The sequence below is a fragment of the Heterocephalus glaber genome, unplaced genomic scaffold, assembly GCF_053883595.1.
Source record: "Heterocephalus glaber isolate CG9 unplaced genomic scaffold, H.glaber_assembly_v1.0 deba00001757, whole genome shotgun sequence".
Lineage (NCBI taxonomy): Eukaryota > Metazoa > Chordata > Mammalia > Rodentia > Bathyergidae > Heterocephalus > Heterocephalus glaber.
In genome coordinates, this window is record NW_028258454.1 from 1,512,018 (window position 1) to 1,534,652 (window position 22,635).

The 22,635-nt window shown below is 39.7% G+C and overlaps 1 protein-coding gene and 1 pseudogene across 7 annotated transcripts in view; both read left to right on the top strand.

Moving 5' to 3' along the window:
- Nucleotides 1-22,635, top strand: part of Dmgdh (dimethylglycine dehydrogenase) — a 70,370-nt gene that overhangs the window by 41,834 nt on the left and 5,901 nt on the right. For 5 of the 7 annotated variants that reach the window (XM_021248575.2, XM_087201172.1, XM_004870206.4 and 2 more), the window contains one exon: nucleotides 19,035-19,169. In XM_021248575.2, the coding sequence (XP_021104234.1) occupies nucleotides 19,035-19,169 (135 nt within the window). Of the gene's footprint in view, nucleotides 1-90; nucleotides 7,089-18,991; nucleotides 19,170-22,635 lie in introns of those variants that run through there. The other 2 variants (XR_002391052.2, XM_021248574.2) reach the window with 2 other exon arrangements.
- LOC101721956 (F-box only protein 5 pseudogene) lies at nucleotides 7,241-16,574 on the top strand (annotated as a pseudogene).

Sequence of the window (22,635 nt, forward strand, 5' to 3'; positions counted from 1 at the left end):
TTTACAGACTGATATCCCCACAGCCGTGCTTTTGTTATAACCGACTTTGTTTTCTGGTAGCATTAACATAGCTGCTTTGCTTATTTTAAGGAGGAAAGTGGCTGTTTGAGAAGATGGGCCATCAGGCCAAATTAGGGTGAACTGTCTACTTGTCAAAACCGCTAAGAAAGGAGGGAACACTCGGGAAATCTTCTGTGACAAGGGAGGGTGTGGGCGGCCCTGGCTTCCTTCTGTCTCGGGTTGGGTTAGCTCAGTTAGCCCCGGGCCTGACTGGGGCGGGGCGAACTCAGGAGCACTCGTTCATCTAGGAAGCATTTGCTACAGACCATTTATTTAACACCTTGCTGCGCCACAGGTCTGAAAGTCAATGATGCTCTGTGATTCTGTTGGCACTCTGGTCTCATGAAGCTTGAAAACAAATGGTGTTTCGGGAAGCAAAGCTGTGGGATCTGTTCTTAGCCTTGATCTAGAACCGCTCAGAGCTGTCAGTGGCACACAACTCTGCCCCTTGTGGAGGTGAAAGTAATGGAATCTAGCAGCTGCCTTTAAAACCTAACACTTCCGTAGAATTGTGATCGAATACTTATATCCGCTGTATTTGCCAAAAAAGAAAAAAAAGATACATAAAATGTCCTTAGGCAAACCTTTCTCTTAAAATACCCTTATAGTTATGTCTAGGGGGAAAAGCCTCTTCATTTAGCTAATATACCCTTTGTAATTAGAATGGCATTTCCTTTTGTCTAAAAAAAAATATGGTACTCATTTTTAAAAATATATACAGCTTTTTTATTAGTACATGTTTGCAGTACATGCAGTTTATAGTCATCTTGAGGAGCGGGTACATGTGTTACAGTTGAATGAGCCAAAGTAGCCTAGGTTCTTGTGCATGACAAGGAAAAAATTGCCAAGCATGCAACCCATTGTAAGTAGTTAAGTAGTTATATTTTATTGAAGATCACAGAACGCTATCAGCAGGAACAGGCAGAGGGACAAAGTGAAAAAGGAGGAAGAGTAACCCTCAATAACTCAGGCTTCCAGTATTTAAAGGGTCGGACACCTCTAACTCCAGCTCCCATGGTGGTCAGACACCTCTGACTCTAGTGCCTCCCATTCAGTCTCTCCCTGGTATAGATGATCTGACGCCTCAGGCATTGCCACCTCCTGAGTTTAAACATGGATAATCATTAGGGTGGTGTTGTGTTTATAGTTCAATGAAGGGAAGGGAGTGGGTCCCTCAACTTTCCTGTTTCTAACTGTACTACTTGTACATAATGTAGCTTGTTTCTTTAATCCCCTCCCCTTCCCTCTCCCTCCCTCCTCACTTAATTCCCCTTGCCCATTTTCATTCTTATTGATATTATTAATCTTAGCTCATGTTTATGACATATAATGCTTACAACCATTGAGATTATTAGGTTCCTATACATGACATATCTTTGTTCTTTATTTATTTATCGGTACATTTTAGGTATACAATACATTTACATTTATTGTTGGGTGTTTGTACCTGAACATGATGTATCTTAGTTCTTACTTTTTCTCCATTACCTGTGCACCCTTCCCTATTCACAAAGACTTTGTTTCCATTTTTTTTCCTCTCATAATTTTTCCTTTCCCTTCTTCCCTTTCCCCTTCCCCTCCCACCACCCCTATACCTTTGGGCCTTTTCCTATTTCAAATTATCAATTATTCATTTTAATCATTTTCATCCTTATTTACACTTTGAGTTTCTCACACTAGAGAAACTTCGGTATTTACACATGTGTGTCCTATTTATTTCACTTAAGAGTATGGCCTCAATATGCATCCATTTAGCTATAAATGACTCTAGTTTCTTGTTCTTTATGGCTGAGTAATACTCCATTTTATAAAAAAACCACAACTTCTTTATCCAGTTTCCAGTTGATGGGCACTTGGGCTGTTTCCAAGCTTTAGCTATTACAAACTGTGCCGCTATAAACATAGGTGCACATTTATCACTGTCATACAATTCTTTTAATTCTTTGGGGAAGAGTCCCAGCAGGGAATAGCTGGGTCAAATGGGACCTCTAGTCCTAGTTCTTTGAGGTATCTCCATACTGATTTCTACAGTGGTTCCACCAGTCTGCACTCCCACCAACTATGGAGAAGGGTTCCTTTCTCTCCACATGCCCCCGCAAGCATTAGTTATTGGTTGATTTCTTGATAGCAGCCATTCTTTCTGGAGTGAGGTGGAATCTCAGTGTTGTTTTCATCTGCAGCTCTCCAATGACCAGTTATGTTGAACATTTTTTCATATATTTATTTGCTGTTTTTACTTCTTTGTTTGAGAAATGTCTGTTCATTTCAGATGCCCATTTTTGAATTGGGTCTTTGAATTTGGGGGGTCTGATTGTTTTCAATTCTTTATATATTCTTAATAGTAGTCCTTTGTCTGAGGTACAGCTGCTAAAAATTTCTTCCCACATTGTAGGTTGTCTCTTAGCTCTGTTGGTGGTTTCTCTTGCAGTGCAGAAGCTTTTTAATACAATGAGATCCCAGTTGTTGATTCTTCGTGCTAGCTCCCGTGCTACTGAAGATGTGTTCATAAAGTTTTTTCCTATGCCAATGACATATCTTTATTCTACTCCTTTCCCCTTCTCCTCATTCCTCATCCTTCATCTTTTTTTCAATAAATATAAGTTTAAGTACAGATCAACAGGGGAAAAGAAATAAGCAGCAGCCAATATTTGATTTTCATCCTTATCACTTTTTCTAGGGTCCCTCTAACTTGATGTAAACTTACAATTTTCCAGGAAATTCCTATTCCACTCCCATTTTATCAAAATAATTGCAAGATGCTATGTGTGCTATTTTACCCCCTCCCCTGTCCTTTCACTACTTAGAAAACTGCCTGCTCTCCACAGAGACTGGAAATGGGCTTCCTCTCTTCTGGGGTGGCAACAAAGTCAGTGACACAGTTGTACAATATCCTGTTTCTCAGGGACGCTGGATCTATACCTAGTTCTGCTTCCAAAGCCCCTTCATATAGTTCTGGGTAAGACTTGGGATCTGTTCCATTAAGATGGGCCATATGAACTAGGACTTTCAGCTTGCTGGTTTCAGCATGAGTCCTTGGACCCCACAGGAACTCATAGTGAGCAGAATCACTGTTAGGAATCTGCCCGTACATCAGGTACTCTTCCCATACTAAATCCTCAGTGATGAAGCTCCAAGCTTCCTCAAAATGAATATGCTCAGACTGAGCTAACATGTCCCATCTTTTCACTTTTTGGGTTAGGTCCTCTTCACTGATACAGTTGCCCTCTATGAAGATTAGAGACAGGACGAATATAATGATGTAGATTTTGAGAATGATTCTTTCATCATTGCCGTCTAGTATCCCACTGTATGTAAGACCCAAAATGGGGACTAGCTCATATATATTGCCTGGGTAATTCACTTCCCTGATTTTAATGCCAAAGCCCAGATTCATGGACTCACAGAGTTCCCAAAAGTTCAGAGGAAGTTGTTACGGTAATCATGGGTCACATCATGCAGCATTTCTTTCATGGTGACCTGCTCTGTCTTTTGATACTTGTGGAGCAGAAATGACACCAACTTACATAACTTGGCATTTAGGAGCACATTTTGCAGGATGTGAGAGAAATGTGCGTCCTGCAAGGAGCTTGAACCCTCACAGGATTGACTCCTTTGACTGGAAGCCATGAGGACAGCAAGAACTTGTGAGGATCAGAAGCCTTCAAATCTCCAGTGCTGGAAAATAGAGTACTGAGCAATAGCAATTCAGCTGCTCCAAGAATCCAAACCCAGATTTTGAAAAATCACAACTGAGAATTCTCCACTGCACAGTGCAAGGCTAGCAACAGAGGCAGGAATGGGTTATTTTCAGAGTCTCAACCTGGAATGTGGCCTTCTCTCCCACCCTCAGCTGATCCTTTATCTCTTGGACACCTTCCTATTTACAAGAGATCCATCCCCTTGTCCCTTTCTATCCATCCTTTATTGTGCTCTTTGTTTGTATTTTGCCTTACTCAGATGAGAGATACCATACAGTATTTAAGCTTATGTGCCTAGTTCATTTTACTCCACATTATATTTTCCAGGTGCATTCATTTTGCTACAAATGTCTCAAATTTGTCCTACTTTATAGCTGAATAGTATTCCATTATGTATAGATTCAATATATTTGTAAAGAAATGAAGTTATTGGTTGGGAGTTTTGGTTTTAGCATCAATAAAGCTTAGATCTACCTCTCCTTCAGTTAGCATACAAGGAGTTTTTTAATGGGGCTGGAAAGAGCAAGCACTGAGAACTTAGCAGTTGCTCAGCAAATGGAAGCTATTATTACTGACTCACTTTACACACTAATCCATTTTTTTCAGGTAAATAAGACACTTGATTAGAACTGAGGTAGTGATATTTTGGATTAGACCTTGTTGCTTTTATTCTCACTGTCTGTCTCTAAGAGATGCCTCAAATTATATTTTGTGGAAGAACATCTTTGGGTTCCATGACAAAGTAAAAAAAAAGGTAAAAGTTTCTTATATTCCAGAGTTTTCATTATAAATCACTATAGATCTATTATTCATAAACTTAATGTAATTTTGTCAAGTACAATATTATTATAACTGAATCCAGTGTCATTTATGTAATTAATTTAAATATACATAATAGTAATTTCTTTAAAAGTTATTTATTTTCAAATTACAAGTAATAGGCACAAACTCATCCAAGTTAAATCTTTTCAATCCTCATAATAGTCAACACGCAAGTCAATTATACTAATATATGCAGGGTATTTCCTCAGTTGTTTCTGGGAGATACAAGAAGAAAGATACATTTAACAGAAAGACAAGATATGTTAATAAACAATCTTAATAAAAAGCATGATTCAGGAAATAAAAAACTCTCCTAAATAAACCTTCTTATCTGAAACAACTCTTATTATTGTTCTTAACAGTATTTTAATTTGTTCTAAAAGAAGCTAACTTTCGGAGAAAAAACCAGTTACATTTTGTGTCTAGCTGGAAATAGAAGAACTGCGTTAATAGAAACAAAAGGAAAATCAGCTGCCTTAAGGAAGAGTCATAGGTATTCTTAGATTTTTCTTCTTGGAATTAGTGAATTTGTCCTTTTATGAAGAACCACTACCAAGATTTACAGAGAATTAAGGACTGAGTGTAATGTATTTAAATAGATCAGGAAAAAATTTTTCCTATGTTTTTTCTTCTTCCTCCTCCTCTTCCCCTGTCTTGATTGTCTAACCAGTGGAAACAGAACAAAATGTAACATATGTTGACCACAAATTAGATGACAATGTTAATTCCAGAAAACATAGGGTCTCTCTGAGGAAATGTTATTTAAAGTGTAACTGCTCAGTAAGCAAAAAGAAAAAAGTCAAATTAGAAAAGAATGAGGCACTTAACGTCAGCCCTAACATATTTTAAGTAGTCCATAAATATTAGATATTTTAAAATATCAAAGTGATGTTCACAGGCAGAAGTTAGAAAGGAATTCCTGATATGTTATAGTGGTTACAGTATCCAACACAGGAAATACAGTGGACCCTTAACTTAGGAACTCTGTTGTTGGGAGGGCTAGTTGTAACTTAAGTTGGTTGTAAGTCAATACAGTTGAGATCGGGATGTTTACCTGGACACACACTATAGATAACAAGAGGACGATGAATCTTCCATTAAACTAATTAACCCAAGTTGTTCGTATGTCAGGCCAGTCATAACTTGAGGGTCTTCTGTATTGGGTAAATGCTAATAGGAGTCAAGGAGGCCGAAACTATCCATTGATATTCAGTCTTGGCTAGACATTGAAATCATGTGGCATGTGATTCTTTTAAAAATATGTCTCATTTAAACATCCCAAGCCCAGGCAGCACCACAGATCAATTAAAAAAGAATCTCTGGAGTAGGGATTCAGCCACCAGTTGTTGCTTTTTTTTCCCCAGGTAATTCCAGAAAAGATTGAGAATGACTGTTAGATCAGTGACTTTCAAATGGCTGAACATTTCTATCCTGAAGAACTTGAAGCAATTACCTGATGCCCTGGCCCAGTGGTTCTCAAAGTGGTCCACAGATCAGCAGTCAGGGTTACTAGGGATTTGTTAAAATATGCAAATTGTTGGGTACCATCCCAGGCTCCAAAACTCAAAACAGTTAGGGTGGGGCCTAGTGGTCTGTTTTATTTAATAAGTCCCCCACCCAGGGAAATTCTGATGTAGTAGGTTCCAGAGCACAGACTTCCCCAGACCAATTAGATCAAATGTTTGCAGCATCCAGATTTCTTCTTCTGGCTCTGCAGGTGGGATTTTATGCACCAAAGGTCTTGAGCCACTGTCACAGTTCTTTTAGCCTCATACCAGCTGTGCTCCAGAAAGTGGAAAAATGGGTTGTGCTGGTCAGGCAAGGTGCTGCAAAACCTGCAATGGAGGGAAGCAGCTCAGCAGCTCTGAGACCCATTCTGGCTGGGATCAATGACTCCACCCACATCTTTGTTTTTCTTATAACTGGACAGTAGTGATTTCCCCAAGTTCTGGGACACAGGGCTTCACACAGCCGTACAAGCTCTCTGTCTTTGAGCTATACCTCCAGCCCTGAGCTTTTGCTAAAGCCACCAAGTCCTAGCTCTGTGGCCCAGGAAATCCATTATACTTCCTTTTGTGCCTGAGATCTCTAATCTGTAAAATGAAAGTTGCTTTTACAAGTCTAGAAATGAGATATCACTTACTACAGTGGTCGAAGACCTTGTGCTATGTTATCTTTATGAGCCATATAATTGTGTCACTTAAATTAAGCTATCATTAGTCTCTTAGCATTTTCAGTGTTGAGTGATAAGAGAAGGGGAAGAAAAGGCAAGGGAAGGGGTTAAGCATGGGCTGAAGTGTAGTTTATCAACCTCGAGACACCTGTCAGAATATATTAAACCAAGAGCTACTGAATCATTGTCCTCATAGAGATCCAATTTCTGTTCTGAAACAATACTTTATTTCTATTCCAAAAGCTTAAGTGTGCTGTTAGCTGACTGCTTTTAAAATTTGGGAATCCATGGAAACCTAAGTCTTGGAATAAATTGAAGTAATTTTTAAATTTTAACAGCATAATTTGTGTGTGCAATAAATTGACATATTTAAGTAAACAATTTGATAATGTTTCATGTGCACACATACCAATGAAACCATTGTCACACACAATGAAGACAGTGAACATTTTCCTGTCCCTAGAATATTGCTCTTACCCCTTGGCAACCCACCCACCTCTGCATGCTGACAGGTATGCAGTCACTCACCTGGCTTCTGACACTGTAGGTATCTTTGCATCTTCTAGAATAAATGCAAAATCTATATAAGTGTGATTCCATAGTAGATAATCTCCCTTTGGTATGGATTCTTTCATTCAGCATAAATAGAGTTATCCATGTTGTCACATTATATCAATAGTCAAATCCCCCCTGCCTTTTTTTTGCGTTACTAGGGAATGAACCCAGGGCCTTCACACTGAGCTAAAAAAATACCGACCCTTTTTGATTCTTAGATTTTAAGACAGGGTCTCACTAAGTTTTCTAGATCGGGTTCAAACTCCAGATCCTTCTGCCTGAACCTCCCAGAGTTCTTGGATTACAAGCATGTGCCACCACACCTGACTTCATTCCTATTTATAGCCAGTGTTCCATCTTATGGATACACCACAATTTGTTAAACACTCATTTGTTGATGAGCATTTGAGTTGTTTCCAGTTTAGGGCATGTCTTAGTTACTTTTCTCATTGCTGAGACAAAGTACCCAACACCTGAAGGAGGAAAGGTTTATTGTAGCTTATGGTTTGTAGAGGTTTCAGTCCATAGTTGCCTGGCTCCATGGCAGGGTGGCATAGCAGAGGTGCACCACAGAGGAGAAACAGTCCATGGCAGGCAGAAAGGAGCAAAGCAGCAAAAGAATGAATAAGCAGCAAACAATAACAGCAGCCCTCTTTCTGTCCCTTATATCCTGTCCAGGCTGCCTGCCCTTAGGGCCAGTAGCACTCAAACCTAGGGTGGATTACCCTTAATCCTAGCATCACACCATTAATCCTAGAGTCACATCCTTGATCACAGCATCACATACTCTAGATCCAGCCACCTCTGAAAAGCTTCACCTATGTCCTCATGAGGCCTTGGGGGACATCTAGACACAAACCATAACAGCGCTATGACAAATAAAACTGCTATGAGTGTTTGTGTCCAGGTATTTGTGTGGACATACCCTTCCTTTTCTGTTGGCAAATCTGGGGTGGAATGGCTGGGTAAAATGGCAAGTATATGTTAACTTTAAAATTTTTTTCTTCTATCTTTATCTTAAATTTTTTTTTTTTTTGGTACCGGGGATGGAACTTGGGATCTTGTAGCTACGAGGCAGGCAGTGGGACTACTGAGCTAAATCCCTAGCCTATGTTAACTTTTTAAAAAGATACTTTGGTAAAGTGGGGTACCATTTTACATTTTATAGTCCTACCAGCAATATGTAAAAGTTCCAGTTCCTCCACATTTTTGTCAAATGTTTGTCATGGTTGGTTATTTTAATTTCAGCTATTCTATTCTAAGAGATGCGTGGTCATATCTCATCATGGTTTTAATTTACTTTTTTTTTTTGGTACTGGGGATTGAACTCAGAACCTTGCACTTGCGAGGCTGGCAAGGTGCCACTGAGCTAAATCCCTGGCCCTTAATTTACTTTCTTAAAGAATAATGGTGTTGAACACCACTGAACTAAGTCCCCGGCCCTGGCATTTCATATTTTGATACTATTGTAAATAGTATTTTTAGTTTCAGTTGTTTATTGATAATACAGAGATATGCAATTGGTTTTGTATTTTGATTCTTTTTTATTGCAACCTTGCTAAGTCCACAATATAGGTATAGTCACTTTGTTGTAGATTCTATTGAATTTTCTACATGTTGCATAAAAATAAAGCTTTTATTTGTCTTTTCTAGTCTGAATGTCTTTCTTTTCCTTTCCTTGTTAGACTGGCTAGCATCTCCACTGGATGAGCCTTGAACAAAGTGGAACAGAAATGCTGGTAGCAAATATGTTAGTGTTGTCCATGATTGTAGGTGGAAAGCACTGGGTCTTTCTTCATTAGGTATGATGTTAGTTGTAGGTTTCTCATAGATGCTTTTTATCAGGTTCAGGCCATGTCCTTCTATTCCTAGTGCTAGATGTTTTTAAATGGCAAATAGAAACTGGATTTTAGAAAATGCAGGAAACTTTTCTTCATGTACTGAAGTAATCTTTTAAAAAACATTTGTCATATGGTGAATTGCATTTACTAGTTTTCTAATATTAAGCCTTTCACTTTAGGGATAAAATTAATTTGGTAATGGCATATTATCTTGTATATATTGGGTATATATTAACAATATATTGGAGTCGGGGATTCAGCTCAGTGGTTTTGCTGCCTGCTGCGCAAGCGCAAGGACCTGAGTTCGATCCCTGGTATCAAAAAAACCAATATATTGGAAAAAAAGAGTATATTGGATATTTATTAGATAGATTTTATTACATATGTCCTCCTTATAGGACTTAGAGCTTGCAATGATTTTGTTTATTTTTTCTCTTTTCTTTTTGAATAGAACAGAAGGTTCTTGAGTCCAGGTGCCAACAATATAAACTGTTTTGTCTTCTTATCCTCAATACCTACCTCAGGGCTCGCAGATGCCCAGTAAATATTTTGTTGTTGAAGCAGTGTCAAGACATGACACCAGGGAAGAGCTGCAGCCTCATCAGGAGGGTCTCTGTCTTCTACTAGGCCTAGGAGTTTGTCCTGGAGACATTGAGGGTTGACTGAAGGATCTGGAGTCAGGAATGACACTCTGGTAATGGGAAACAGATCAAAAATAGATTATCTAGCCACTAGGAGGTCATTTTTCCCATTTTCAGAAGAAATGCAGTGGAGAAATGGTGAAGTTTTCAACTAAAACAGTGGCTGTCAGGTGGGGAAGAGAGAGGTCAGGGTGATCTGAGATGGCAGCGGAGCCCACTCTTGGGACTGCGCGGAGGGGTGAAGGATAGAGGCACAGGAAGGGTGTGGCTAACAGGTAGGAGGATTGGGAGACTCAGAGGGCTGTGGGGTAGCCAAGTAGAAAGTCTCCAAGGCAGCTGAGCACCTGCCTCTGGCTTGGGAGCTCTGCTCAGGAAATATGGGTTTGGGTCCTTTAAGGGCAAGTGGTGATTACACTAGGGAGTGTTGGGGACCATGCTTCTCTAGCACTGTGTGCTTCTTTCTGCCACTGTGCTTACCACATGCTATATTCCTGGCCATCTCCTCAGCCAGACCGTGAGCCTTTGAGAACGGAGGCTGAGAATCCTTAAGATCCAGAACTGCATCAGATCATCAATGGAGGCTTAGTAAATGTTTATTGAATGATTTCAATTAGTGCTCTGCCACTTCCTAGTTCTGGAACTAAGCAAATTGCTTAATCCATAGGTACTTCAGTTTCCTCACCTGTAAAATAAAGAAAACCTCCTCCTCACAAGTTTTTGTGAGTCTTAGATGACATAAAGACCATTTGGAACCTCACTAAATGTTAGTTACTTTCCATCTTATCAAATGTGGGGGAAAGCAGCTATATTCTTTTGGGGTTCTTTCTTCAGGCTTCAGCAAGGAAGGTCTTGAGTCCCTAACTGAGGCTCATTTCTTCATTGCTTTTCCTTTAATAATCATTTACTTTGCATTTAGGCTTAAGTACTATCCTTAAAACACCAAATGAGTACTTGTTTTTCACTCCTGCTATCTTACTTTCTTGTTGCTTGAACAAAATGTCCCACACCCTTTAGCTCACAGTTTGTAGAGATTTCCATCCATAGTTGGCTGGTTCCAAGGCAAGGGAGCATGGCAGAGGGGCACTGCATGGCAGGGCAGGCAGGAAGCAAAGGAGCAATTAAGGGAGGAGCAAAGATGTATATATACACTCTTCCAGGCCACACCCACAGTGATCCTCCTCTTCCCACCAGGCTTCACCTCCTGACATCATATAGCTGTAAGCCTCTCAGTGGATCAATCCAGTGTCACACAGCCAGAATCTAGTAACCTCCCAAAAGCCCCACCTATGAGCACATGAGGCTTTGGAGGAACATTAAATATAAACCATAACACCAACCTAGAGAGATGAAAGCTATAGTCATCCCTCAGTATGGGATGGATAGTTGGTTCTGAGGCCCTCCCTCAGCCTAAAACATGTAGATGCTCAAGTCTCTTATATGAAGTGTCATTCAAAAATACAGTGAATGTTTAAATTCTTTAAAAAAAATTATTACAGCAAAAGACACATTGCTGGGCTGGGGATTTAGCTCAGTGGCACTGTGCCTGCCTTGCAAGCACAAGGTCCTGGGTTTAATCCCCAGTACCGCAAAAAAAAAAAAAAAAAAAAGACACATTGGCATTAATTCACCTCAGAGTATCCCCCCCCCCCATACACACACACTTCAAACATACTTATCCCACCATTCTTGCCACTTTCTGGAGCAGTTCTGAAGGCCTCTTTCATGAATATTTTTAATTGTTTTATCATGGCTCTTTCAATGTCCTGAGTCAATCAAAACCTTTATCTTTCATGGTCATTTTGACTTTAGGAAGAGCCAAAGCCCCATGGTGCTAGATCTAATGAATAAGGTGAATGAGGACACTCCATGATGTTTTTATGAGCCTGCCTTTCCATTGGATGGCACTTGGCAGCAGCAGTCACTGAATTTTTGATCACACCTTGTAAAGACATGAAAGAAAACTTTTTCACGAACAATGGGATAGCATGTCCAAAGGGAGAACTTTGAGGGGAATCAATAGCAATGTATCTTTTATTGTAAGACATTTTTAAAAATTGAAATTCATCATCTTTTTTTTTTTGGTACCGGAGATCGAACTCGGGTCCTTGCGCTTGCGCAGCAGGTGGCGAAACCACTGAGCTAAATCCCCAGCCCTAGTTTGATCAACCTTTTATATAAGACAGCATCGTATTTGCATATAATTTATTCACATCCTTTTTTTTTTTGGTACTGGGGATCGAACTCGGGACCTTGCACTTGCGAGGCAGGCGCCAGAACCACTGAGCTAATTCCCCGGCCCCCTTTTGTTTACTTTAAATCATCTTTACATTACTTTTTTTGGGGGGGGGTACTGGGGATCGAACTTGGGACCTTGAGCTTGCTAGGCAGGTGGCAGAACCACTGGGCTAAATCCCTGGCCCTCTACATTACTTTTATTACCTAGTACCGTGAAATTGATATGTAAATTGGTGTTACACTGTGTTGTTTAGGGAATGGCAAGGAAAAAAGTCTGTCCTTGTTTGGTATAGGCACAGTTTTTTCCTGAGTACCTGCTGTCCATGGTTGACTGGTTCACAGGTACAGAGCCCAGGGATGCAGACAGCCAACTGTACTGTGGGAAGTCTATACTGTAATAGGTGCTAATGTAGTGAAATATAAAGTACACTTGGTAAAGCCACAGCCCATTCCAGTCTAGCTATATGGTCCAGGCTGGCTTTAACTCACTACACAGTCCAGGCTGACCTTGAACTCTTGGCTTCATCCTCCTGAGGGCAGGGATTACAGGTGTGCACCACCACCTCCAGCTGAAATAAACATTTTCTTTACAATTGAATCCAGTAAAAGTGTTAGAACACATGTAATGGAGGCTATTTTAGTTCTGAAAAAAATCTAGTTTTGTTTGAAAGCTAATTATTATTATTATGCTTTTGTTTTATTGAGACAGGATCTCACTATGTAGTCTTGACCACCCTTGAACTCACTGTGTGACCTAGGCTGGCCTCAGACTCAGGATTGTCCTGCCTCAGCCTCCCGAGTACTTAATTTTATCATTGACCTGGCTTAGGCATATTTTAAATATTTTCTCCAGGTTTCTATTTTGCCCCCCCCCCCATTTCTTTTAGTTAATAGGATCCCTTTTCTAGTTATATTAAAGCCTTTTATGACAAGGAATTCTTACCTGGCTAGTAATTTAGATTAGAAAAATAGTAGCTGAGTTGTTTCCTTTAGATTGTTAAGAGAATGAAAAGTACACACGTGGGAGTAGTCGTTTTCCAGCTAATAACACTCTTTAGTTGCTAAGCCAACAATTTAAATCTCTCTCTGTCAAAGAGCTATTAAAAGCATGGTTCTTGTGAAGTTATGTAGGCCATTGCAGAGCTTGAGGTTGTGGGGATGGAAGGGAGTTTCGAGACCTGGCTTGAGGTTCAGCACTAGGTCGTCTTGTCACCTTCAGCAAGGCTCTTTCTGTTGCGGTGCCTTCAGGTCTTTACATGAGAAATGAGATTGGACTCTTTCTCTGCTTGCTTAAGGACTTCTGTGGTTTGGAGTTTGTGACTATGCAGTGAACAGTGGTGTTATTTATCTCCATGGAGGGAAGGGCCCGGCTCGCTCCTGGGGGCCCTTGGTGCACAGGGAACCCAGCGTCTTGGAAGCAGGTGGAGATGACACAGGCCCGTGGCTGGCCAGGCCCTGTGCTCACAAAGGGGTCTTCAGCATTGCAAACCATGATCAGAAGCCCGTTTCAAATGAGAAGCTTTTCGGGAAAGCTTTGAGGGACAGCAGCAGAAGCTGTCACCTGATTTTCATCTCCAGGCAGCCACCTGCAGTCCCAGTGCCCGGCAGGTCTCTATGAGTGCAGCTATCTCCTTGACTGTCAAATGCAGGTGTGATTCAGTGCTGCACCTGATTTCTAAAGGGCTTTATTGGGACACAGAATGCAGCACTGATTCCCTTGGATCTTTAGAATTTTTGATATTTAAATTAAAAGATTTTTATCCAAAAAGTGAAATCATACCCATGACTTCAGGGAATTTCCTGGTGGGTGTTCTTTGCTCCACATACATGGATGAGAAAAGGTCTGAAGCTGTGTGTTTATGGTCTCTCCTGGTCTACCCCAGAGCCCTCATCTGGCTCCATATCAGGCTCCTTCACTGCTGCCGTCCGATATGATCTTCTAGATCTGCAGACTGAGCTGCCCGGAGAGTCACCACCTCAAATGCGCTAGTTTAGTATATTTCATTCACACTGGCATCTAGGTAATACACGTGTAGTAGGGCTAATCAGAGATGACCAATGACTCCCCACTGAAAATCTAAATGTTTTCATGTATAGGGATGTTACATTTAGTTCCTGTTGCAGGTGGCTCTTTTAATGGCTCTTAGTGCTATTTAAAATTAATAAATGAAAAAACACCAGCCAACACTATTTTAAGCTATAGTCTCAGTGCTCCCAAATTTATACATTTTTCAAAGACATTAATGGCTATTTATACAGTTAATTTGACAATGACTCATTAAAGCCATGTATTTCTGTTCTTGGGTCATGCTGAAAGCCCCAGCTTTCATTATAGCATAACCGTCAGACACATTTTCTTCTCCTTTATAATTAATAAGGATATAGTAAAGTACAATATACAGTCTTGGGGGGAAGCCAAGTCAAATGAGGATGAAATGCTGTCACCCACTTAAATCACCCCAGGTCAGGTGTGGCTCCCTCGGGAAGGAGGGCTGTGCAGGGTGGACAGGCGCATGCCCTGCCTGTGCCCAAACCAATGTTTTCAGTATTCTCTACAAAGGGTGGCTTGCTGCTGTTTGTTAGCATACTGTTTTCATTCCCATCTCAGGGTGATACCACTGGCAAGATTGCTTCCTAACTCAGGGCTATAAAATACCACCATCAAATCCCATTAGTATTAACCTTCAGGATGTTTTCAAGTACTTTTACAGAGTACAAAAATACTGTGTAATGAATGTCATTCAAAACAGGTTCAAGCCACCAAGGGAAAATTTTAAAAAGAATATTCTTCATTTAGAGTATTTATAGCAGTTGTATTTTATTAAATAATATAAAGGATAGATGATAGGAAATGGAGATAAACTAAGTAGAGATGGGAAGGAGACAGGGACTCTAAAAAGCACCTTTGTCATCATTTATCTATTATCTATCTGTTAAAACAAATCTCCCTTTAAAAAGATAGAAAAATCTAGGTGTGATGGTGCATATCTATAATCCCAGCACTCTGGGAGGATGAGGCAAGAGGATCGTTAAGTTTTAAGCCCTATCCAGACAATTTAGAGACTTAGTGAGATCCTGGGTCAAAATTAAAAATATAAATAGGGGTGGGGATAAAGCACAGTATCAAAAGCCTCGGCTTCAATGCCCAGTACCCGCACCCCCATGGATAGCAAAACATTTTGTCATTGGTATAGAGTTCTTTTTGTATTTAGATATACATATTTTAGTTATAGTGCTATTCCTTCACCTGAGACAGAAACCCACCCACCAGCATGAGCTGGTGCCACTGCAGCTGGGTCACATGTCAATTGCCGGGCACACTCGCCCCTGGACAATTATAAAGAAGAAAGTTCCACTCTTTATGTCAAAATGAAATATGATGTTAATTGTAACCATATTTGTTCTGAAATTAAACTGGTAAAACCTGATGACACTGGAAGACCCGGTTTCTATAGTCCTGTGTATTTGGAAGTTTCTTGTAAAGACTGCATGAAAGACTATGAAAGGTCATCATACCTTACGTTACCAATTGTGAGGCCTTGGATTGGAGAACTTGAAACAAAAAGCAAGCCCTTGCATAACAAGGAAAATCTACACATTGGACAAACAATAGTTCAAATGAAACAGAACTAGAGACCAATAGGATTTATGAAGACAGCAGCTTTTCCTCATTTAACAAAGTGCCTCAGTGCACATGAAGAGGGCAGCCTCACTCTTGGAGAAAATTTCACAAGCAATCCCTGGTCCTGACTGCTACGTACACAAAGCCCAGACCAATATCCCAAAACAAACTTCCTGCCAGTTCTTCATTTCAAAAAAGTATTTTGTTCAATATTTAAAAAGAATGCCAAGCTAAATCCTAAAATAGATCAAGAAATACTGGTGGAAATTATATCCAGTGGAAATTTTAGACTACAGAATGTAATTGGTGGGAAAATGGGCCTAGAATTTGTATAGATATTCTCAATGAATTCTTTCGAAGGGAACTCTACATCTCTGAACATCTATTTTCACTCAGCTCAGTGAGATGGACTTGATCAATATGGCTAAGGTGAGCACTACTTGGCGAAGATTCTAGAAGACAATAAAGGGACATGCCAGTTGTAAAGCAAAGCATGCAAAGAGTTCCTGAAAAGACCATTTTCACCACAGGCTTCAAACAGAGAATATGTTATGATAAGAACTGCATTAGCTTCTGTTCAAAAATCAGACTCTTCCTGAAAAAGATGCTTAGGCCAAGTCACCCAAGAAAGGTGGTCAGAGGTTCTACTTATAGTTGACGCAGTGAATTCTCTGAGGTCGCCAAGTCTTTGAAAAAGAATGAAAGCCTCAAAATCTGCATTCTCTGTAAATTACCAGAAAAACTTGATTGCTATTCACAATGTACAACCTGTGAATGAAAGGTTGTGGATTTGATTACTGTGCACATTGTCTATGTGATTATCACAGCACTGAAGACTGCTTGAATGGCAAGCTTCTGAAACCCCGTTATAAAATGAGTCCTCTTCCTGATACTAAAAAGAACAAAGAGAATTTATGAAGATTGTGACCTCTAAATCAATTGTAAATCATCATGGAGGTTAATTAGAAAATGGTAGGTTTTTATTTTAAAAAGTAAAAATAATTGTTTTTAATTTTGAAATCAATGTGATATCTGGAATTTTGTTCCCAAAAATAGAAGGCAGAGAGCCCCTTAAAATATTTACAACTTGCTGTGAAGATGCTTAAAATTCTCAAGACAAGTTAGAAGTTTTAAATATTTATACAAAAGGGGAAGCAGTTACCAAAGATTTGTGATTTAGAGAGTAAAATAAAATTGACTCAATTTCATTGCAAAGAAAGTCCCTGTAATTTTGTCTAGACAGTCTTGTTGTTGCTGTTTTTGCAGTACCAGAGATCAAACTCAGGACCTTGCGCTTTTGAGGCAGGTGCGGCGGCTACTGAGCTAAATCCCTGGCCCTGTCTAGACCATCTTAAATGTAAATCTGGTTTACTACCTATGAACATTTTATTTGCTTTACCAAATTAATACCAACTCATCTATCAACTTGTGGAGTCTGTTAATTTAAATTTTTTGTCATTTGTCTTAAATCTTTTTTTTCAATGTGTCTATTTCCAAAAATGTGTTCTTTGTAAAATATTGTTGTCTTCTTTATTTCTGAAGGTAGTTTTAATATTTTATATGTGTAAATATTTCTATATTTTATGTGCTAATGTAAGAAAATAAACGTATATACATATTTTAAAAAGCTATGGTGAACTTTGGTTTGTTATGACTTTTTATCATGAATTTATCTTTATTTTATATTCAGATAAATTGAGCTCTTCCTGTCCATCCCCATGTATTAAATAATACTGGTTCCAGTCTTCTGTAAGTCTTCATGCTCTGGCTTCATAATAAAACTTTACAGTTGGCTTTCACCATCTGGGTCACATTCGGGAAGGAGGGAGAGCTGGACTCATTTTTCACATTATTTTAACTGTGGCTAATGCAAGCTTTCTTTAGCTTCCTGTGCAGGTCTGCAATTGGAAGTTGCAATATTCATAAAAGTTGTGTGCACTGTGAGTTCATCCTGGCAGCTCTCAGTTGATCAAGGAGTGGACTGGGGATGCTAGGTAGAGGGCATGTGAGGAACCTCATGCTGCCTGGCTAGGAGCTCATGGGGCTTACTGTATGAAGTCCTGAATGTTCAGGTGTGAAAGGGGTGCATAAATGCTAAATGTTGGCCATGGGGACCATCTTTGGCATGAAATATGATTTTTTTTCCTTTTATGGCCAATGAAGAATTAAAATTTATGGTACATTCTTTTCTTTTTTCAGAGAGTAGTCTATGTATGAGAACTGTTTCAAGAATTTTGTTTTTATTGTAATCTCTAATTAAATCTCATTCAGCAGGATATGCTTTGTGCATCACAAATCCCCTTTTAGCCCCATAAGATAAGCAATGTGTTTCTGAGCTCCGTATGTAGAAGTCTTACAATACTGTTCCTCTGGGGGCACCTCCCTCCTGGGCATTCTCCAGTTTATCTTGTTTACTAAGTGTCCCTTGGCATTCGAGTTGAGTAGAACTGTGTCCCTCATTAGCTGAATGTCACTACTGAGAATCACTGCTCATCAGTTGTCCTACTTAGTTGTAAGGTGTATTACTAATAATGGGAAAATCTTTGAGTTTACCTGATTCCTACATTTTTTTGTAAAACCTAAAAATGTACTCAAGATTGTCTGAAAAGCAATGTCACTAACTCACTTGCACTGTGTTGGGAATAACCCTATGAGTGCCCTTGGAAGTGTATTAGGAATAGTAATGTCATCTGTCATGTATTTCATGGAAGAACAAAAAGGCTTGAAAAATGCAGTATTCAAGAATGAGCTGTTTGTCCAAAGTGCCTATGTCTGATTCATTGTGTAACCCACACAGGGCCTAGCATGATGCTTTGCATACAGTTGGGGCTCAATAAATGTTTCCTAAAAAAACCAAAAAGTTTCCTGAATGACCTACTGAATGCAACCCACTAGGTAAATGCATTCCATGGACAGAAGAAGGAAAAGTACAACACTGTGTGTGTGTGGGGCAGGGGGGCGGGGAGTGTTTCAGCATCACATTTCAGAAAAGTGTATTTCCTTCGGGTAAAATAGACTGAGTAGCAGTGTCCAGTGTCCAGGTGCAATGTCCAGCTAGGTCTCCTGTGCAGACCCTCCTGACATGAGGGTCACTTTCCTAGTCCACCACCACAGGTCAGAAGGCCTTATGTTTCTCTGCCTAGGCAGTTCTGGTAAAATTGTCACCACAAGTTATTACCCTAAAGTCTAATGAATTCTCAAGGAGTAGGTGGCTGAACTGTCATGCGAGGACTAAGAAATATTTGTCTAGACCTGTGATCCAATCTGTATTTTTATTTAATGTGTAATTGGTGAGAAAATAGCAAAGACAAATTTAAATGCTTGCATCTCTAACCTTGTCACAGCATCTGAGCATTCATTCATCATCATTATCTTGGATTCCTGCAGCCAGCAGACTTCATAGGAAAGCAGGCACTGAAACAGATTAAAGCCGAGGGGCTGACACGGAGGCTGGTCTGCCTCACCTTGGCAACAGATGATGTGGACCCGGAGGGAAATGAAAGCATCTGGTTCCATGGCAAGGTGAGCATGCAGGACCTTGTGGTCAGGGCCATTGTGGTGTCCACAATGAAAACTCTCCTTACGTGTTTATTGGTAGAGTTTTTGCTAATTTATTTATTCAATGGAAGGCTGATACACTTGTGATTTCTGAGCTGACATTCAAGAAACAGAAAACAATTAACTGAAAGTAAAATTAAATTATGCTTATTTAAAAAAATATGAGATTCTATATGCTTTGTTTTCAAAAAAGAAAACCCAAGGATTTGAAAAACATTGTACAATGGGGAAGGTGTGAGTCTAAGGGTAAAATAATCTATTTGTTTACTACATCCAAATCTGTAAATGCAAAAGGTGGCTTTTATAAGGGATTAGCTTTCTGATTTAGCTTCCTGGGGAATCTGTCAGAAGAGGCAATTAGCATACAGTATTAGCAGAAAAAAATTCCAGATGAAAACATCTATGCCACGGGGTCAGGGCTGAACCTTAGAAAGTTAAGGAAAAGGGGCCACCATTTGGTTCTTCAGGAAGAGTAAAATTACTTCCCTGTGGAAAGTATACAGTAAAATCAAGGGCTACTCAGGTGATTTGTCCATGAAATTTCATTTCCTTTACTTTTTATGACTCTCTGGAAAACCCAACAGTAACAACCCAAGGGTCTGTGCCTGGGCTGTTTCTCATTCACTGCAGCCTACTTGATCTCTGTCTTCATTTTCTCCATCACTTCAATGATGAAGTATGTGTGGGGTCAGATCATATAGCCTTTGGATTACTAAAGAAAATGCAACTTGAGCTCAGGCATGGGTCTTTTAAAAATTTAATTTAATTTTTTATGCTGCTAGGGATTGAACCTAGGGCCTTCGCTGTGCTAGGCAAGGGCTGTACCCCAATCTACAGCCCTAGCCCCACATAGAACTAACACTCTCTGATACTGTTGATATTTTCATGTACTCTGTCACTTACCCTCTCAGATATATATCAATGGCTCATTTAAAGATGAGCTTTGAGGCTCAGAGTTTAAGTAAACCCCTCAACTTTACATAGCTAGTGACTGAGCTAAAATCCAACGTGGGTATGGTTGGACTTGGAATTTCTTGTTCTTTCTTCTAAGGCCTGCTGAATGCTCCAGTTTATTCTCTTGTCTTGCTGCTGTCCTCCTGGATGTTCTGTAGAAGTTAATTATATACCTAAGTTCTTGTACATCCTACTAGTTAGTAGATATGATTAGACACTGTGAAGCCAGCGGACTTTTCTCTTATCTCAAGCTCCTTTACCTTTTTATCACATGTAACAGGCTGGCCTCTACATCCTTCTTAAATTGTGCTGCTTGTCCTTCTGTTCAAGTTGTTCCTGCTTTCCTCATTGTTTCCCCTTCTTTCTGCTCTGAATTTTCTGGTTCTGCCTCTTAATATATGTTCTGCCTCCAATTTCAGATTTGCACACAATTTTCATGATTTCTACTGATTACCAGTGGCTTGACTTGATCCTGACCTTTGGGTCTCAGACTTCTTACCTATAAAATAAAGCCACGGAAGCCAGATGTGCTGGCTCATACCTGTAATCCCAGCATTCTGGGAGGCTGAGGCAGGAGGGTTCCAAGTTTGAGCCTACCCTGGGCAATTTAGCGATTAAGTGAGACCCTGTTTCAAACTAAAAATAGAAAAATCTGGGTGTGTAACTCAGTGTGAAGGCCCTGGGTTCAATCCTCTGTCGCGCCTGTCCCCAAAGACAATAGCCACTGAATGAGATCATGTCTAAGGTTCTTTCTGATTCTGTTTTTTCTCTGGTAATTACATTTCCTTTATCTTATCTTTCTTTTGTTTTACATTTTCACTCTGTTCCTACCCAGCTTCCTCAGAAGGCCTACACTCTTCCTGCTACCAACATTGTTTTACTACAGCCAACTGAAGGATTTTAGACATATTTAATATGATACCCAAATTCAAGTTTAAAAAACCTGAAAACCCAAGCTTCATTTAAAAACTATTTCCTATGCCAAATGTGCAAATCACATTTACATGCTGTATATTTCATCTTTCTTGACCCCTGCCATCTGCCTATACAGCCACCAACCCAGTAATTCTAGGATTCTGTCTTAGAGTTTCCTAACATGGGCCTGTCTGCTCTTTGATGCTTAGCAGGGTCATTTTATCATGTAGATGGCCCTTTTTGATCCTCTTTCCCAAAGCTCTCTTTCCTTAAAATATTTTTTAGTTTTAACTGACACATAGTAATTGTGCATATTTACAGGGCACACACGATGTGTGACATTTCAATACATGTACACAATGCATAGTGACCACATCAGGGTAATTGGCACATCTACCGCCCAGGACATTTATCATTTTGGGGGGGGGGGCTTAAATTCTTTTTTTGGTACATTTTAGGTATACAATACATTTACATTTATCACTGGGTGCTTGTACATGTACATGATGTACCTTGGTTCTTATTTTTTCCCTATTACCTGTGCGCCCTTCACCCCTCCACCCTTCCCTATTTACACAGACTTTGTTTAAATTTTTTTTTCTTTTCTCATAATTTTTCCTTTCCATTCTTTCCTTTCTCCATCTCCTCCCACCACCCCTACCCCTTTGGACTTTTTCCTATTTCCAAGTATCAATTATTAGTTATTAATCCTTTTAATCCTTATTTACACTCTCAGTTTCTCACACTAGAGAAACTATTCGGTATTTACACATGTGTGTTCTATTTATTTCACTTAAGAGTATGGCCTCAATATGCATCCATTTAGCTATAAATGACTCTAGTTTCTCGTTCTTTATGGCTGAGTAGTACTTCATTTTATAAAAAATAACACATCTTCTTTACCCAGTTTCCAGTTGATGGACACTTGGACCGTTTCCAAGCTTTAGCTATTACAAACTGTGCCGCTATAAACATGGGTGCACATATATCTTTGTGGTATGATTCTTCTAATTCTTTTGGGAAAATACCCAGCAGGGGAATAACTGGGTCAAATGGGACCTCCAGCCCTAGTTCTTTGAAGTATCTCCTTACTGATTTTCATAGTGGTTGCACCAGTCTGCACTTCCACCCACAATGGAGGAGGGTTCCTTTCTCCCCACACCCCTGCCAGCATTTGTTATTGGTTGATTTCTTGATAGCAGCCATTCTTTGTGGGGTGAGGTGGAATCTCATTGTTGTTTTCATCTGCATCTCTCAAATGACCAGTGATGTTGAACATTTTTTCATATGTTTATTTTCTGCTTTTACTTCTTTGTCTGAAAAATGTCTGTTCATTTCAGATGCCCACTTTTGAATTGGGTCTTTGAATTTGGGGGGTCTGATTTTTTTCAGTTCTTTATATATTCTAGATAGTAGCCCTTTGTCTGAGTTACAGCTGCCAAAAATTTTTTCCCACATTGTAGGTTGTCTGTTAGCTCTGTTGGTGGTTTCTCTTGCAGGGCAGAAGCATTTTAATAAGATGAGATCCCAGTTGTTGATTCTTTCTGCTAGTTTCCATGCT